General features: G+C 44.3%; 1 protein-coding gene across 2 annotated transcripts in view; it reads left to right on the forward strand.

Moving 5' to 3' along the window:
• The first annotated feature begins 1443 nt into the window (after positions 1-1443).
• The window catches only part of LOC140913799 (membrane-spanning 4-domains subfamily A member 15), a 44620-nt gene continuing 25817 nt past the window's right edge, over positions 1444-20246 (forward strand). The window contains exon 1 of one of the 2 annotated variants that reach the window (XM_078853493.1): positions 1444-1634. In XM_078853493.1, the coding sequence (XP_078709619.1) occupies positions 1540-1634 (95 nt within the window). In that variant the 5' untranslated portion in view covers positions 1444-1539. The remainder of the gene's footprint in view (positions 1635-20246) is intronic. The other variant, XM_078853492.1, reaches the window with a different exon arrangement.

Raw genomic sequence — 20246 nt, forward strand, 5'->3', positions numbered from 1 at the left:
TAACAGGGAAAATTGGCTCTCAGCATCTTTATTACTGGCAAAAAAAGATGCAGAGGCACAGTTTCACTTTCAGCTGCTGAGATCAGATTGGTAGCCATGGGGTAGTCGTTAGGATTTGAATGTGGGGCCTTCAGCATTGCAGCACCTGCCCCTACTTGAGCTACAGGACTGTAGCCATTACGTGGGAAAAGCAGCAGCCAGCTAGCTTCTTTGGCTCAGCCACAGAGTGGGGACTTGTAGTACACATCAGAAAGGTGTTACATAATCCCCACCTATGCACTGAATCACGTGGGCCGCCACTTGCAACACAATGCCCCAGCTTTGGCAGTGAGGATTGAACCTGTAACCTCTAGATCTTAAAAGTAGGAGCCCCTGTTGCCTGAGCTGAAAAGCTTGACCCTTTAGTAGGCTCTTCAATGGGTCCATATCCAAACAACCACCAGACAGTGACTGGGCACCCCACTGAATGGTATGGGTTATATAGTTACATTAATGCACCATCTTCAGCTCATTAAGCAGAGACACCCAAGTTACAACATTCAATTCCAGTAAGTGTTTCAGTCCCTGAATGCATCTGTCTCTGGAACTGTATTGACATAGTCCTGGAGTTACCACTATCCCAGGTGCTATAAATTCATTGGTCACACTCTACATGATATTTCTATTTATAAATGTCTTATGAAGGATTATGCAATGTTTTTGTAACCTTTATCAGTCCTAGGATCTCAGAAAGACAAAGTGGGTGAGATAATATCTTTTTGGACCTCACCCACCTTCTGTCTCTTAAAAAGGATCACTCAGTGATTAACAGATGCTCTAAGCAAGTTACAGATATGAATAGCATATGCTATGGTTGGTTAACACCCACCTTGTCTCTCTAACAATTGATTAATCATTTAGTAAGACATCTGTTAACCACTTATAAACTATTTATACCTGAAACCTGAGTATACAGAATGAAGCATTAATCCTTTGCAATCTAAGTGACTGCTGATCATTCACCCAGAGAAGTAGTCAAGCTCAAATGACTCCACACATTGTCAATCACATAGGACATTTGCCAGCTGTATTGCTGATCAGGCTCATTACCTGGACACAGAGTGCTGGGGGAGGAAGGTTATTTAAAGAGCAATCTGGGCCTTCTTACAGCCTTTGCAAAAGGATTCAGAACATCTGAGCCAATCTCCCAGGGAGCTGATGTGATGTGAGCAGGGCTGGATTAATGCCGGGGTGTTAGGGGCTGCAGCCCAGGGCCTCAGGCTAAGTGGGGGCCCGTGGGCCGGATGCAGCCCGCTGCTTCTTTTCATCTGGCCTGTGGCAAGCCTCCACACTCTGGGCCTGGACACCGAGCCTTGGCGGCCCCTGCTGCTCCGTAGGGCTGGAGCTGTGAGTGCTGGCATGCTCCTGCAGCCCTTAGGCAAGGGGTGTTCAGGGAATCTCTGCATGCTTCCCCCTCCCCCAGCACCAGCTCCCATTGGCCAGGAACTATAACTGTGGGGGGCAGCACCTGTGGGCATGGGCATATGCTAGGGGCTGGATATGCCGGCCACTTTGGGGAGCAGAGCAGCATGGAGTCATGGTAGGCAGGGATCCTGCCTTATCCCTGCTGCGCCGCTGACTAGGAGCCACTTGAGGTAAGTGCCTCCCAGCTGGAGCCTACACCCCTACCTCAGCCCGGAGCCCCTTCCTGCACCCAAACTTCCTCCCAGACCTTATGCCCCCATCTGCACCCCAACCCCCTGTCCCAGCTCTGAGCCCCCTCTCACACCCCAACTCCCACCCAGAGCCTGCACCCCAAACCTCCTGCTGCACCCCATCCCCTTGTTCCATCCCTGCCCCCCCCCAGCTGGAGCTGCATGCCATCCCATACCCCAATCCTGTGCCCCAGCCCTGAGTCCACTCCTGCACTCCAAGCCCCCAGGGGCCCCACAAAATCTAATAGCCCCAGGCCCACAGGAGAGTTAATCTGGCCCTGGATGTGAGCCTCCCAGAGAAGGAGGAAGAGAGGCAAAAAGGAAGAAAGAGGGAGGCGGTAGCAGCAGCAGCAGTGACCTGGCATTAAATAACAAGCCTTGCATGTGAAATGAGGGAACTTCCTGGCGAGGTTCTGCTGTTGCCTGGAGGGAGATCAGACCCAGCTCAGCAGGGAGCTTGGTGTAAGTGCATTGTAACATGTCTTGTTAATAACACTGAAAGCCCTGGAGAGGGGTGTGATGTTGCACTCCCTATATTTTATGGAAATATGCTTATGAGTATAAATAAGATGTAACTGGAATATGCTTTCTGCAAAAGGTCTTTTGTAAGGTATTCTAACAAAGGTTATCACCTACTAAATATATTCCTCCTATTTGCATGCATGTATCATTCTTGTATCTGAAGCTAGAAATGTGAAGTATAACTCTGAGGTCCGATTGTAATTATGCAAAGTGTGGGTCATTAATGGTGGTTTAGAATCTTGATGGCTCCCCTTGACTAGGACAATTGGTTGTAAATGGTTTATTTACCTGCAAACCTTCCTGTGTACATGTGGGCCAACCCAAGAAGAATGGAGATTGGGGGGGGGGGTCTTACAGTGACATGTGACCATGTCACATGATACTAGAACCCATCTTAATCCTTGTTCTTTTCCATTGATGAGGCTGGGGTGGGGACAAGCACAGATAAAAGATTCCCAGCTTGTGCCAAACCTATAAATGGGGGTGGAGCAGGAAAAAGGGTGCAGCCAGTCATGAGAGAACCCCCTGTTTACCAGCTGAGATGTCTGCTGGATCTAACAAAGACTGTACCAGGGGAAAGGATTAGGCCCAGACTAGGGAGGAGTCTAGTCTGTGAAAGAAGCTTATTGGAACATCTTTGAGGGTGAGATATTACCTGTAATCTGTTTCTTAATGTATTAAGCTTAGACTTGTGTGTTTTGTTTTATTTTGCTTTGTGACTTACTTTGTTCTGGCTGGTATTACTTGAAACCACTTAAACTCTTCGTTTTATACTTAATAAAATCACTTTTGTTTATTAATAAACCCAGAGTAAGTGATTAATACCTGGGGGAGCAAACAGCTGTGCATGTCTCTCTATCAGTGATAGAAAGGGTGAACAATTTATGAATTTACCCTGTATAAGCTTTATACAGAAATGATGGCATGTGGTAAACCCCATCCCTGCTGTGAGGAGCATGACTGATGCAAGGCCTGGTAAGAACTGGAGGAAATGATGAGGAATGGGATGATACCCAGGAATTGTCCCACTGGATCAAACCCGTGGGTCCATTTAACCCAGACTCCTCCAGCTGATTGTGGCTGGCACTAGATGCTTCAGAAGAAGGTTCAATAAAACCTTGTGGCAGGGGGTTATAGGGCAGCCTGCACCCAGGGAATTGTCCCCCTAGCCTCCACTAACTGGAGGTTGACTGATCCTGGTGGTGGTTATAGGGATGAGGAAGATGATGATGATGATTTCCACATTGTCTTCTGCTTCCCAGGCTACATACTCTGTGCCAAACCCTCTCAGCAGAGACCTTGGGGCTCCCTCCATAGCAATGCCCCACCTGCCAGCTTAGAACAACAGAGGTTATAACCCTGAGAGACAGGCTCAGCAGAGCATCCAAGAAGGGAATTGGAAAATTCACTCCAGCAGCAGCGCCTCTGAGATGTAAAACTGGACCCCTGGCTCCATCCAGATTCTTCCTTCAATCACTGTGAGGGTGGCGCTCGCTCCTGGGCTCTTGCTGATCACAGTGGCACCGGCCCCCACCACGTGAATGTAGCCCACTGGTGCGTGCACCTCACCACACACCTTCATCCTGCCCAGGGTGAAAAAGCAGCCATGATGGGGAAGAACAATTAATCGCAGTCCTCTTTATAACAGCCCTTACAATATCTGAAGACTGTTATCCTTCCACCTCTGGGCTGCTGTAGGCATCTGTAGTTGGCTAGCATCTTCTGGCCCAGATGTTTCCACATGTGCCCGGCAGTCCAGAGCAAGACTGTCTCAAGAAGTACAAGCTCTTCAGTTGAAGGGACTGTACATCTGGAGGAGAGTGGCATAATGGTTTGTACACAGGACTCAGGATTCTGTTCCCCATATCATTATTTTGGTGAAAAATTGTCCATTTTCAAAATTCTTAATTTTTTAATAGATTTTTTTCTTTGGAGTGTTCCTTCTTTTCATTTGTCATCCCCCCTTTCCTTCCCACCCCTTTTGTTTTTTCTCTTTTCTTTCTGGCCATTTTAAACAGATTTTCTCCAAATATGACTTGGGGTACAGGGAGATGGAAAGAAAGGGGGGGGACAGAAAATAAAATATGGGAAATCAGAATAATATACTCTAACATTCTCCAATTCTGAAAAAAATTGGTCCATATGAATTCATTTCCAAGGTGTTTTCACTTTGCAGGGTTCAAGATGGACCCAAATAAATATAAAACTCTTTTTACCATTTTTCTGCTGTCCATTTTTTAATTAATTAATTTTTTGGACCACTTTGCTAGACAGGTGCAAAGTAGAATAAAATATTTCTGGATTCATTGCTGTGGTCTGTGTTGTGTCAGGAGCAATCAATGTTGCATGTGATTTTCTGCCTGTGTATTCCCAAGTGTGTAGCTTGGAAGCTTTCTGTCATGCTTCTGGCCTTCACCTCTCTGGAGTTCTGGGTACCTACTTATGTTCTCCAGCTCTGATCAGTTGAGTCTCCAGTTAAATGAGAACCTCTCACTTCTCATCTACTTTTTCCTACTTTTTTTCCACTGGTGGGGGGTGGAGAAAGGAAATGATAAAATAAAGAATTTATTTTTGTTTAAGTAAAGTGGGATTTCAAACTTCGAAACGAAATATTTTTGACAAGCATTGTGGAAAACCCAGAAATGTTCACACAAATCAGATTTCTCCACAGAAAAATGTCATTGTTGTCACAACCTTGTTTTTCATTTTTATATTTCAACTGGCTCTTGAGGATGGCAGTAAAAAGGGGATGAGGAAGATGATGGGGGGGGGCAGAGAGAGAGAGATGAAGTTTTCCCATGACAAATTTTAGTGTTGTTGAAACTGGTTTTTGTTACAAATTTTTTTTGACCAGTTCTAGAGGCTGGCAATAAAAGGGGGATGAGGAAGCTGTTTCGTGGTGAGGAGGAGGAAGATCATGATGACTTGCATATTGTCTCTTCTGTTTCCCAAGCTACATGCTTTGCGCCAAACTCTTTGAACAGAAACTGTGGGGCTCATCAGGCAGCAATGCCCCTTCTGCCAGTTTGAGAACTGTGGGGGCTGGTTTGGCCTTAGGACAGCTCTAATTTGTACCCCTGTGTTGCTTTGCATAGGTGCAGAATAGCCAGCATGTCAAAAGGGCTTGGCTCCACCCCTTCCCTACTCTGGCGTGGCTCAGCTGAGTGCAGGGGCAGGACTTAGCTGGCTTTACATCACTATTCTCTCCCCATCCTCATTCCTGCCCCCAAAATACCCCCTCCCCTATGATGCAGGAGTGGAGGGTGCAACATTCAAGGCTGACCTTTGACTGAACTCCCCAGGTGCTACTCTGGCAGCAGGCCGGGGCCTTGCCACGGGCCGTGCATGTGGCCCCTTGAGCTATAACCATGCATTGTCTACAAACCAGCATGCCCTCATTGGCCATACAGAGACTAACCGTGCTTACGCTTTATGGCTTCAGTGGGTGCTGTCCTGGCTGGGATGTCAGGGGTTAAAGAGCAGCAGAGGCTGAGTCCCTATCAGGAAAACAAAGGGCATGTGGGAAGGAGGGGGGAGTTTCCCAGGAGGCAGGCAAGTTGGATGGGCTGGGCCTAGGGGCTGTGGATGGAAAGGCTCCACGCCTGCTTCCATAAATCATTTCTTCTCTCATCGCAGTTCCCAGAGAGCTGACTCACGGGGCAAAGAGCATGGTTTATGGCAACATTTCCCAAGCTGGGGTGGCACTAAGTGGGGGCAGGGAGAAGGGGCAGGGGAGCGGGCGGGCAGGGCAGAGAAGTTGCAGGATCCTGAATCCACCATGTCTCCTCCTGTAAAGATACTGCTGCAGTTGTGGGTGACAAGTGACCTGAAAGCCACCTTCCCCCCCTCCATGCTTTTCTATCCGCCCCTGCTACAGCCAGGCCTGGGTACAGTGCGCGCACACAGGGCATTGGGCTGAGGCTTCCTTGCTCCCACAATAGTCTGCTATGAAAGCTGCTGTGGCCCAGCCCCAGGTGTCATAGGTGCAGCCACCGTGGGGTTCAGATAATAAGGACCTGTCCCTCCTACACCACCACTCCATCGTCTTTGGAACTCCCCTTCAGGTAGCTGAAGGCTGTTATCAAATCCCGCCTCACTCTTCTCTTCTGGAGACTAAACAAGCCCAGTTCCCTCAGCCTTTCCTTGTAAGTCATGTGCCCCAGCCCCCTGATCACTTTTGTTGCCCTCCACTGGACTCTCTCCAATTTGTCCACATCCCTTCTGTAGTGGGGGGCCCAAAACTGGATGCAACACTCCAGATGTGGCCTCAACAGTGCTGAATAGAGGGGAATAATCACTTCCCTCGATCTGCTGGCAATGCTCCTACTAATGCACCTACTAGTGCTTAGGTCCTGTCTGCCTGTGGGAGAGCAGTATTCCTGATTATCTAGTGCACGGGTCCCCAACACAGGGGACTGGACAGGTGTCAGAGGTCATGCCATCCACATGGCTGCAGAACAGTCCCACCTTTCAATTTCCCCTTGTTCTTGTGTTAGGAGGCAGGGAGAACAGAAGCTCCCAGTCTCCCTTCTCTAAATCATGCATTATTTGTAGGCTTGGAGGGATTCGATCTTCATCAGAAAATGTCGGTAAACTTTGATTTCACATTACGCACAGAAACCAACAACAAAAATATTTCCATTTAATGACCATTGAACTGGACAGAGGCAAAGTAAAGAAAATGCTGTCTGAGAACATTAGAATTTGATTTAAAGATATTTACTTTGTATATTTTGATGTGTGATGTTGACAATTTATATTTTAAGTTATAGTTTTAACTTTATGAATCTCAACATCTTACTGTCATTAAATAATTAGTGCCTCGTGCCCCCCCCATAGTTTCCCACAACTGTGAAAATTTAAATGGATCGACATAAAAAAGTGCTTAAAACCCATAATTTTGTGCTGATGTAAATAGATAAGTCAGGAACAATGCTTAAAAATAAACTATTATCTGTCAAAATTATAAAAAAATCTCATGCTGCCAAGCCTAATTATTTTATAGTCTTACCATCTGCCCTCTTATTCATTTCCTTTCTAAGGTAACAATCCTAGTCTTTTCAATCTCTCTGCCTATCAAAGCTTCTCCAGGCCCCTGTTCATTCTCATCCTTTTCCCCAAGCCCTTTTTGTTCTGCAATATCCTTTTGGAAATAGTTGTGAAATACTTATACAACAGTATAGTTTTTTTTTTTTTTAAAATGTGTGCTGAAGTTGGTACCTGCCACTTTCCAACTCCACTACGACATGAGCATATTTCTCAGAGTGGAAGGTTTTTTCCAGTAACCAAGTGTCTGAATGAGTGTATGGTGAAACCTCAAACAAACATTGTTAACTTGCACTCTGGGGAAAAGGGCTCATTCAACTTTCCCTGCACTTCAAACCGTTTTTCCACTGAATGCTTGCTCCAAAGGATTGTTTGCTTCTGGCAAACACAGATCAGGTTCCATCTGGCCTAGCAACAGGTCTCCATGCTGTAGCTATAAAAATATCCACATTAGAATTGATTAAATGAAAAGCTGGAACATTTCAGGTGTCCTAAAAGAGAATCATAGAATATCAGGGTTGGAAGGAACCTCAGGAGGTCATCTAGTCCAACCCCCTGCTCAAAGCAGGACCCATCCCCAACTAAATCATCCCAGCCAGGGCTTTGTCAAGCCTGACCTTAAAAACCTCAAAGGAAGGAGATTCCACCACCTCCCTAGGTAACCCATTCCAGTGCTTCACCACCCTCCTGGTGAAATAGTCTTTCCTAATATCCAACCTAAACTTCCCCCACTGCAACTTGAGACCATTACTCTTTGTTCTGTCATCTGCTACCACTGAGAACTAGATCCATCCTCTTTGGAACGCCCTTTCAGGTAGTTGAAAGCAGCAATCAAATCCCCCCTCACTCTTCTCTTCTGCAGACTAAACAATCCCAGTTCCCTCAGCCTCTCCTCAGAAGTCATGTGCTCCAGCCCCCTAATCATTTTTCAGAGTAGCAGCCATGTTAGTCTGTATTTGCAAAAAGAAAAGGAGTACTAGTGGCACCTTAAAGACTAACTAATTTATTTGAGCATAAGCTTTCGTGAATGAAGCATAAGCTTTTGTGAGCTACAGCTCCCTTCACTCACGAAAGTTTATGCTCAAATAAATTGATTAGTCTCTAAGGTGCCACTAGTACTCCTTTTCTTTTTGCTAATCATTGTTGTTGCCCTCCGCTGGACTCTTTCCAATTTTTCCACATCCTTCTTGTAGTGTGGGGCCCAAAACTGGACACAGTACTCCAGATGAGGCCTCACCAATGCCGAATAGAGGGGAATGATCATGTCCCTCGATCTGCTGGCAATGCTCCTATATATACAGCCCAAAATGCTGTTAGCCACCTAGGCAACAAGGACACGCTGTTGACTTATATCCAGCTTCTTGTCCACTCTAACCCCTAGGTCCTTTTCTGCAGAACTGCTGCCTAGCCATTCAGTTCCTAGTTTGTAGCAGTGCCTGGGATTTTTCTGTCCTAAGTGCAGGACTCTGCACTTGTCCTTGTTGAACCTCATCAGATTTCTTTTGACCCAATCCTCTAATTTGTCTAGGTCCCTCTGTATCCTATCCCTACCCTCCAGCATATCTACCATTCTTCCCAGTTTAGTGTCATCTACAAATTTGCTGAGGGTGCAATCCACACCATCCTTCAGATCATTAATGAAGATATTGAACAAAACCGGCCCCAGGACCAACCCATGGGGCACTCCGCTTGATACCGGCTGCCAACTAGACATGGAGCCATTGATCACTACCCATTGACCCCGATGATCTAGCCAGCTTTCTATCCACCTTACAGTCCATTCATCCAGCCCATACTTCTTTAACTTGCTGGGAAGAATACTGTGGGAGACCGTATCAAAAGCTTTGCTAAAGTCAAGGAATAACACATCCACTGCTTTCCCCTCATCCACAGAACCAGTTATCTTGTCATAGAAGGCAATTAGGTTTATCAGGCATGACTTTCCCTTGGTGAATCCATGCTGACTGTTCCTGATTGCTTTCCTCTCCTCGAAGTGCTTCAAAATTGATTCTTTGAGGACCTGCTCCATGATTTTTCCAGGTATTGAGGTGAGGCTGACTGGTTGAATCTTGGGGTATCCTATGAAATGCCAACACTGTCCCAAGAAAACTGGGACATGTGGTTGCATTATGTGAGGGGAAAAGTTGAAGTTGAAGGGCTGTTTACAGGAAATACAGATTGTTTGTTTGTTTTCAGTGGAAATTCAAATACCAAAAAATTTAACCAAATAATTATATCTGAAAACTGAAATATTCAATTTGGAAATGCTGCCATGGTGCCTCATGCTCCTATTCTCCTGGAGAGGCAAGTCTCTGACCAGACTCCATCTCCAATAATGCACCATTGTCTCCTCTCTTGGAGGGAGAGTATCATGGGAATCATTGTCCACAGTGCATCATGGGGGTTGTAGTCTGACTGGGTAGCCCTGCCCATAGAGGAAAAAGGGGGTGAGGAACAACTCACAAGAGATACCATTCTAAATCAAACTATTTGGTTTTAAGGCATTAGGCTTTGTGGATGAAAAATCCAATTTGTTTTCATGGAAAACAAACACTTTTTGCAAAAAAAAAAAACCCAAACATACCAATTTTCCACTAAAAAAGGTTTAAGGAAGTTTTCAACGACCCCACTGTGGGGCACAGCTTTGGCATGGATTAAGTACTAGTGAAGTGATAGTAAGTAACTCTTCTGAATGTAAGGAGGCCAACAGTGGGGAGGCCCACAGGCTGCTTTTGGGACATTAGGACATTTGCTATCTAGGGCTGACCCATCACTCAGTTCAGTGAATCCCACCTTTTTTGCAGCATCTTTGGCACAATAAGGGCATTAGTAAGTGCAGCCAATGTTCATGGTCTTTCACACAAATGCTCCATACATCATCAGGCTGGCCCAGTTGGTCTCTGGTGTGGATTCCTCAGCCATCGGGGATGAGGTGGTCCAGGAATCAGCAGGTTGGGGCCATGAATCCTGAGAGCTAACCTTTAGGGGCTACGCATCACAGGAATCAACCTCAAAACAGCATACAGCAATTTGAATCAGATGGTGGCGCAGGCATTCCTTGGAGAAGAGCCCAGAGCACTGGGGGTGAGTGATTTCTACCCACAGTTTGGTCCATGGGGACTAATCAATTCAGTGCATACAGGAGTGGGAAGGATCTCCAAAGGTCTGAATGTAGAGCAACCAAGGATGAGCAAACTCCAGGCTTCACCCTTGTTTGTTTGGATTTTTTTTTAATTGAACAGATTTTTGAAAATAGAAAAGATCCAAAGAAGCAGAAACTGTAGAGCAACCGCGTCATTTCAGCCAGTGTGACTTTTATTTTAGCAGTAGGGTACGTCTACGCTGCAGGTGGATGTGTAATTTCCATCTTGGGTAGACGTATATCAGGCTAGTGTGCTTAAAAATAGCAGAGTAGCCCCACCAACTGGGGCTAGCTGCCTGAATACAATCCCCTCGGAGCTCCTAGGGATGTTTGCCATGGATACGCTGCTCTTGCTAGTGCACTAGCTCAGTCAAAGATCGCTCAGGTATGTCAGCCCCAGCTGGAAATTACCTCTCCAGCTGAAGTGTAGCGGTACCCTAGGAGAAATAGGGAAGAACAAATGAGGGGGAGAGCGCACACAGTGTGTGGCTCCTCCTTTGTAACATGCCGCATTAACTCGATCTCAGATTGACAGAAGGCAGATGACTTACATATTTAATGGTGCAGTACACAGAAAACAGTCATACCACAGGAAGCAGGCAGGTTAACCCATCTCTGCTGTTTCCAGAATAAGGCGCTATTGATCTACTGAGATCCTCATGTGGTTTCCAAAGTCATCTTTTGAGACAGAAAGGCTTCAAGTTCACATTACAGTTCATACACTGGGTTTAATATTTTGCCATGGGATAACCACTGCACTTCACCATGTAAGAGTAAGTGTTGGCGTTCGGACCGCATTTCTTCACTCATTGTAGCAAAGATGTGAGAATTGAGTCCATTTGCTTTCATAGAACTCACAATTTTAACAACTATACTGAGGACAATACTAAGCACTGGAGACAATTTCTTGGCTGCCAAGACCTCTCAATGAACAAAGCAGTGAGTTGCTTGAGCAACTTCCATCATTTTTGCTACTACACCTGAGTGTCTGCCTGTCATTGCAGCCTGTCCCATACTCATTTAGGACCCAAAAGACTTCAGCACTTGTCAAGTTTTGTGGCAGTTCTTTTCAGTGGAGTAGATATTTTATTAAATGTGCCTTCATAGGCATAGTGCACATAAACAGAAAGAACCACTGTGTTAGAAATGTCCATTGACTCATCTGACTGAATTGCACACCAGCTTGGTACTCTCACCCTTTCTATCAACTGAGCTTCAATATATTCTGCAATATCAGGTTTCAGAGTAGCAGCCGTCTTAGTCTGTATCCGCAAAAAGAAAACGTGGACTTGTGGCACCTTAGAGACTAACCAATTTATTTGAGCATAAGCTTTCGTGAGCTACAGCTCACTTCATCGGATGCATCTGATGAAGTGAGCGCATCCGATGAAGTGAGCTGTAGCTCACAAAAGCTTATGCTCAAATAAATTTGTTAGTCTCTAAGGTGCCACAAGTACTCCTTTTCTTTCTGCAATATCAGTTATTCAACGTGAGACAGTATCAGTGACAGTAGAATGCAGCTCACTTTTTGGCAGCTGTATCACACAAGGCTTCGTGACAAGCATCTATTACTGAAGGCATGATTAGTTCTTCACCAGATGTAAATGGCAATTTGCATTTAGCTATGCATAGGGACAGCAGATATGATGCTTTTAACATACCTTCATTTGATGTTATGGCGGTGTGCAGTAGTTTCTTTTGCCTCTTCTCTTCATCTCACTTCTATTGGAAGAATTCCACTGACTTTTCTTTTAAATTTGGATGTTTGATTCAGAGTTGTGCCACACACAACACAGAGGTTGAGCATTCTACATCCTCTCTTGCAACAAACCCATACTTAATGTAAGATGAATAGTATTTCTGATTGAAGGCCGAATGTTTCTTTTCTTTTCTTCCTTATCACATTTGGAGTCACTTGCATCTCCATTCTGTTTTTTCTGCACTTTTGTTACCTCTGAATCCATTTTTTGGAACTATCTGCTTTGACAATGACATTGTGTGGTTTAGCTAAGTAAAAGTTTTACTAGAACTTAAATTTCACTCGCTGCTTTCCGTTAACTACTTCCTTCCAACAAATGCGGGCAAACTTGCTTTGCATGTCAGCACCATGGCAACTGATGTCAACTCGGTTGGTTGATTTATTCATTTATTATTTTTAATGTTCAGAAATAATTGAATGAATACCGTGAAGTAAAATACAAGTACAAAAACATTACATTTTAAATATTAATATTCTATGCTAGGGAAATCTCAGGGACTGGCAAGAAGGGCCATCATAGACCGGCGCCGGTCCATGGACCAGTCATTAAGAAACACTGGGATAAATGAAAAGCTGTCAACAGACAGAATGGGGCTAATCCTCAGATGGTTTAAACAGACACAGCTCCATTGAAGCCAATGGTGTTATGCTCATTTACACCAACTGAGGATTTGACCCCTAGTGAGCCCTATTCGTTTCCGTGCAAGACAGCTCACTTGGATGGAAGTTCAGGAACTTTACAGAAGAGCAGAGAGTATCTCAGGGGCATCACAGGATGGGCTGGTCTCTGAGCTGCAAAGTGCTCACTGCACTTTACTGCATCTTGGTTACTGTGCAGTGAACGAGGTTTGGCTGCTGCTTACTGTGAATGCTCATTCTCTGAAGGAGGCAAATCATCCATAGCGGACCTTGCCTCCTTCGCAGAACGTTCTCCTGGGGAAGCGGTGAGAGCTTAGATCACCATTTTCACAAACAGGTGCCTAAAGTTAGACTCTGACATCTTTATGGAGGCTCCTAAATGAGTGAGCTGATTTCTGAAAGTACTGAGCACCCAGCAGCTCCCACTTGAAATCATTGGGACCTGCTAGGTGCTCACCACTTTGGAAAATCAGACCAATTACCGACTGACATAAATACAGATTTAGGATCTTAAATTTAGGCTCTTGTTTTTGAAAATCTTGATCCCGGTGTCATTGAGAAATTGATGCAGAAGGCGGTCAGCACCTGAAGATCTGAGCTCCTTTTAAAAAAATCTGTCCACTTATTTTGGTGACAACCTAGGAGCTGAGCTCTTGTCAACCCGGTGGCATTCCAACGAGCAGCATTTTTGGCATTCTGCAGCTGTCTACCAAGTTTAATAGTGAAGGTATTTTATTGAATCCATTTCTTTCAACCACCAACCAAGCCAGGAAATTCCATATGAAATTAATATGAGAAGAGCTTTAAGAAAAAATTACTTTTTCTCTTTTACTGTTCACTGTTTCTGGAGCCCTCTGTAGCAGCTGGGAAGCTACTCACAGTTAGGTTGACCAGATGTCCCAGTTGTATAGGGACAGTCCTGTTATTTGGAGCTTTGTCTTATATAGGTGCCTATTACCCCCCTTCTCTGTCCTGATTTTTCATACTTGCTATCTGGTTACCCTACACACAGTTCAGCTGGTGAGTTATAAGAATCCTTTGCATTTGTAACGTGGGGGCATTGTAGTTTCTCTGCTTTGTTCAGAACACGACATACATTGAGAGTGGATGACGGGGGAAAGCAAAGGCCTTGTTGATCAAGGAATGTGTGAATCTAGAGAGAGGATTTAATACTGACCCCAGTAGAGATGTCTATGTAGTGGGTAGTTTCCACTAAGGGAGAGTTTGCATTCCAACATATAACACTGGGGTGAGAGCCAGGACTAAATTAACATAGAGTTCCAGATACTCATATGGTGTAAAATCAACATGCAGCATTTACTTCAGTGCACTCTGATTTCCATCAGCTGAGGATCTGGCCTTGAAGTCTTATCTTGCTCCAGAATAGGAGGGTCTCTCTGGCACAGAAATGTATTGTGGTGGCACAGAAATGTGTTGTGATTGGATTCTGGTTTAAATGAACATGGAGACTAAATTCTCAATGTGTTTTTTACCTTTTTCAACTGAAAATGTGGTTTCCACAAAATTTACACTTTCAGTAATGTGGAAATTTTAACTTTTGTGGAAAGTTTGATTTTCTATAGGGAAAATTGAATCATTTCAGGTCGTTTCAATCTTAATCTACATCTTCCTGAGCCACTGTGGAGCCTTATGGCAGTTGTAGTTAAGGTATCCCATGCCTCATTTTCCCCTCTGGGCCAGGCTCCTTGGCAGGACTACATCATGTGTCCTCAATGCATCATGGGAGATGTAGTCCAACTGGGGAGCGCTGCCTATAGGGGAAAATGTGAGCATGAGGCACCCGGGACCACAACTCCCATAAGCTCCTGTGGTTGCTTAGGAAGAGGCCGATTAAAAGTAGAACCAACCCGAAACAAAATGTTCAGACATTTCCAAATCAAAAATTTTTGAGACATATACAAATGTCAAAATATTGGACTTTCCCACAGGGCAGAAATTCCGTTATTTCCTCAACTCTAGTTATAATTTTCATAGTCTTAGTTCTCTGAGCCCCAAATCGCCAACTTGCAGACATGCCACATTCCCTGTTCCGGGGAAAACTCCTCTGAGAGTGAGAAATTACCTCAGTCTCCATGGTCCAATCAATCCTTGCTCTTTCTGTTGCAAATGAGAACAAAGGTGCCAATTATTGACAGCAGGGATGGCGGTTTTATTAATAATACTTAGCTTATCAGTGGATCTCAAAGCACTTTACAGATGAGGTGAGCATCACTAGTCCCAATTTGCAGATGGGGAAACTGAAGCACAGAAGTGATGAGACTTGCCAAATCATGGACCAGGACCTTATTGTGCTAGGCATTATACAAAAACAAGAGACAATCCCTGCCTAACATAGCTGAAAATCTAAGTGACAGTGATTCAGTATCTTGGTTAGGCCTTTATTGGCATCTTGGCACTTCTTGTCTTAGACAAAGTCAAGAAATTTGACAGCTGTTGAACAAAGGGAAAACAAGACTCTTTCTAGACTCCCAAAGAAATTCAGGGATCTGAGGTGTGTGTGTGTGTGTTTTTATTTTAGCCAAAACCTGTTTGTCCTCCTGCCAGTCCTTTTGTGGGTCTCTTGGGAGCTGCCTGGCTTGTGCTCTTAGTTCATTTGCTGGGATCGTTCTGTTGCTAATGGATCTGATCCCAAACACCGCACGTTGCGACGATGCCTCTAGTAGGGACCTTCTGCTGGTAAGTGACTGGACTCTGCCTGGAGATGTGACTTCTCAAATTGCTTAATGTGTTTAGAAAGCCAAGACCTGGAGTTGTCCCAATCCCAGCTCTGGAAGCCAGAAATTTTCTAGGAGTTTGGGTCCAGATTTGCCAGAATTCAGTAAAGACAATGGCCACTGGACTGTCTTTTTTTTTTTTTTTTTTAATGGTGCTGATATTGGTCACATTGAGGCTAACGGCAACACGCCTCTTGAATCAGGGGAAGCAGGATCAGACTGAAGGTCAGGCTTTTGTTTAAAAATAAAATAAATGTGGCTAATAAGTCAGGGCTGGACTTTTCTCCTTTTACTTGGTGTTAAAAGCACGAAGTCACTTGCAGTACATAAAAACTTGTTCTTATGTGCCAATAGGTGGCGCTCTTTCCATTAACTGTCTATATAGACCTGTGTATAGCATACATATGCATCTCTTCTGTAGAGCACTCCTGGAGCAAGCAGTACCTGGCTTGTGGAGCAGTCTTGTTGGTCGAGAGATTAAAGTCTCCACTGGGACTATTCAAGCAGAGTAAGAGCAGCTGATTTAGGCCTTAAATAATTATGGGTGAGGAGGAGATGCTCCGGGGAGTGCTTGGGAGGAGGTGCTGCTCTTGACACCATTGTGGAGTTTCGCTGGTCCCTGGCTCGGGTGTGTGCTTCGGGCTACAAGTCACCTGTTGTGACCCTGATACAGTGAATGTTTCATTTCTCAGTGGAATTGAAGTGAGGTCATAGTTTGGAATGATGTTTGCTCCTGCTAGACTTGATAACTGATGGCAGAGGGGTATGAGTGGGAGTGGGGGAAACTAGGGATTGAGATTATAACTGAATTTTTTTCACTGAAGGTTTTTTTTATGTGAAACACCATTTTCATTGAAAGTGAAACATTTAAAAATGTGACTATTTTGATGAAATTTTTTTGGTGGGGGGTGGAATAAAAAGAAACAAAGCATCCTGATAATTTCAAAATGTCCCATTTCAACATTTTTGGAATTAAAATTTTTTTATCTTTTTCATTCCAAAATGATTTCTCAAAAATAAATTAGTTGAGGTTTTAATATTTGTAAATATAAATCCCTCAACATTTTTAAAAGGTCAAAATTAAAATGTTTTGATTGACCCCCAAACAATTTTTTTTCAAAATTTCATTTCACTAGAAATTTCAGATGTTTTTATTTTTGTTTTGGAATGGGGGAGGGGGATGTCAGAATTGTGGAATTTCCTGCAAAATGGAAAAGCTGCTTCCCATCCTGCTCTAGCTGAGTGATTATAAATGTGGTGGTATCACATTCCTTTCCAGGCAGCTGGCAGCTCAGCCCAATTCTGTGGATCATTTTATTAAAGGATAAAATCATTTCTGTTTTCACTGCCACCACATTGATCCCTAGTTTAAGCGTGCTAAAGATCAATAGCAAACATGCAGCTTGGCCAACCTGTCTTTCTCCAGAAAGGCCAGTTCAGTCATTTGAGGCTAAATACTCAGTTCTTCACACTGCTCACCAAAAGGGTCTGGGACTTTGATTCTGATGCTCTCAAGCAAAGGTTGCTATAAGTGTAAATGCCTTTTCATTCTTCCAACAAGAGCTTCAAGAATCTCCATTCAAAGGGTATGTCTACGCTGCAAATAAAGATCCGCAGCAGTGAGTCTCAGAACCTGGGTCAACTGACTCAGGCTTGTAGGGTTCATGCTATGGGGTGAAAAATAGCAATATAGACTTTTCTGCTCAAACTGGAGCCTGGACTCTGAAACACAGCAAGGAAGGAGGGTCTCAGTTCCTGGGCTCCAGCCTGAGCGAGAACATCTACACTATTTTTAGTGCCATAGTATAAGCCTGCGTTAGTTGACCTGGACCCGTAGAGACTCTCGGCTGCGGGACTTTTTTTCCTGTGTAGACATGTCCAAAGTATTGAGGGTAACAGCAAGTGACCAGCAGCATGTTTCATGGTACCTGCCCATTGACCTCTCCAGGGAAAAGCATATGGCTAGTAAGTAGGCGGTTCATATTGGCATTGGTGGTGATGGACCAGATTCATCCCTGGTGTAACTCCATTGGGGTCCTAACAGGAATGAGTTTGGCCCAGGGACTTCCATGATGATGGTAACGAGAGGGATGAGGATGGTGGTTGGAGGAATGATGAGGATCATATTACCAGTGAGGGTTGACTTCTTTTGTTTTGCAGGCCATGTTTTCTGCACCATATGCCATCAGCGTAGATCTTGGACCTCCCTCTGCTCCAGTGCACCCTTTGCTGGCTTATGGTAGCACTGCTTCAGCATGTGGCAGTAGTGTACCAGCTTATGGCAGCTTTGCTCATGCTCCCAAGACACAAACTGAGCAGAGGGCCTGCGAAGGAACCCACAGGAGAAATCACTCCTGCAGCAGCAGCTGCTCCGAGGAGTAAAATCCAACACCCTCCCCTCTGATAGATGTCCTTCCTTTTCTTGAGTGCAATCTTAACACTCAGCTCCCTCACTGGTCAGTCTCTCTGCTCTTCACACTGTGGGTGTGTCTGTCACATTGGTGCGGGTTCTCCGTCATTAGCTGGTTTCACACAGTGCAGATTGCAGTAAGATCCATGATGACCATCCTTTGGCAAATGCCCCCAGCAGGCCTTACACCCAAACATTTTCCCACCGGCTTCTTCAATACAAGAATGAACAGGAGCCCTAAGTTGGGTCTTTTCATGTGTTTGTTCACTATGGTGCGTGTGTGTGAGTGTGGGGGTGCATGGCTCTGTATGTGTGTATACACACATGGGGGGTGTATGGGTGTGAGTGTGGGGATTGCATACCTGTGTATGAGGATCTGTGTGTGTGTATCGATATGTGGTGTGTGTACACGGGTATGCAGTGGTGCATGTGCATACACACAGGGGGTGTGCGTACATGGGTGTGGGGTAGGCATACCTAAGTACATGGGGGTATCTGTGAAATCATAGACATGGACATTTGACAAAGACATAGACAAGAGGGTACCTGTGAAACATAATAAACAATATGCCCTTAGAGGTTGGGGACCAGCCTATAAAAACGTTGTACCAATGATAGGCTGTCAGTTCTTTTTCAGACTTAGCAATTTTTAGCATGTCTCCATTTGTATGTAATATCTGAATGACATGACATGCTTCCCTATATCCCTCTGTCTGTTGTAAAAACGGAGTCACCTTTGTTTCTGACAATAAGTGATCCGTTAGATCACGCTAATCCAGGTCAAGGTTAACAGAGAAATTAACTGGGGTGGCAGTTATAGTGCTCTGGGCTGCTTCTATCTTTGGTAGCTAGTACCTGTGATTGCTAGTGTATAATGCACGAGCATTACATCTACAGTCATCCACGGGGGTTGGCTGATACTTGCATCCTCCCAAAATATTGTTTCCTAGGATGTAACACATACACATTCTGTTGTACAAAAAGTGTGCCACATTTTCTAATTCATCCCATACACATGTTCTCAATGATGTGTCCTTGCTGCATGGTTCTGTGGTGACAGGTAGGGACAAGCACATCCATTTGAGGGCTCCATTCCATACACCCTCAGATGTCCAATAATTTCTCCTCTTTCCTAGCCCACTGATCCATAACCTGGGGTAGCCAAAAGGATCCAATGGTCAATTTTGCGAGCTGGCTCACTTTCCATATCTGTCTTCATAGATTGTTGAACAATTTTAATAATTTCACATAATAAATCAGGCTTAACCATGTTGGAAACATATTGCATCCATTCATATTTGTAGGTGTCAAACAAGGACCTCTTCTGTTTTAAAAGATGTGTTAATACCCGAACATTCCCAGATATTACCCAAAACATTTCGTGTTCCAGTGATGCTAAACTAAGAATTTGCATCTCAGTACATCCTATGGCCAAGGCAGCTTTATTCCCTAATTCTATTTCTTGTTCATACAGCAGCCAGGAGGTGGTGTTTAGCCACCGCCACATAGTCCATGATGCTTTTAGTTTTCCCTGACTTTATACCAAGTTCACAGTAGTATCTGACTGCTTGTGAATGAGACTATCTTACAGTTGTGACAAGGAACTTAACTTCTTCTTAATTACCTCCAGGTCTAGAGTATTCATAATCCCTGCTCCAAAACCAATCCCTCCTAATATGATGTCTGTTACATGAGGATGTTTCCCTGTTAACAGACTGGCATTTCTTGACCTCCGCCCTTCTGCAGCATTGGTTTCTGTAAATACAGTTCAAATGCTTATTAATCCTTTTCTGCCTAATGCAGTAGGCTTGGGTTTTTTTGGTAACAATATACAATGCTAGCAACAAAACAAGACAAAAAAACCAACAATTTTTGTCATGCCAGTAGATTCATGGTATTCTGGGTTGCTCTTCAGCTGGTACCAGCTTTTCCTGAAGTTCTGAAAGACCAAACATTTTTCTACCCCTTTTGGGGTGGCAGATTATTGCTTAAAATATCCCTTTCTTTTACAAATACCCTTGCTGATTTCAGGCAAAACAGAGGAATTATCCCCATACTTTCCTGTGTTTTTGTTCTATAGGCAGGCCAGATTGAATGGTTTTTAGGCTTTAAGAGAAAGTATCCCACTGTTCAGTCATTAAATTCATGAGGTGGTGTACCTCAGTTTCCCTTTTTATACAACAGGCCAGGTTTGTAATGTTTTTTCTGCTGTGCTAAGCTTTAAGTTTATTCACAGGTAATAGCTGAGAAGCATCATTACCATATTACCTTAAAGGTTTTTTCCAAAAATATCACACTT

This window comes from Lepidochelys kempii, chromosome 6 (genome assembly GCF_965140285.1).
Source record: "Lepidochelys kempii isolate rLepKem1 chromosome 6, rLepKem1.hap1, whole genome shotgun sequence".
Classification (NCBI taxonomy): domain Eukaryota; kingdom Metazoa; phylum Chordata; order Testudines; family Cheloniidae; genus Lepidochelys; species Lepidochelys kempii.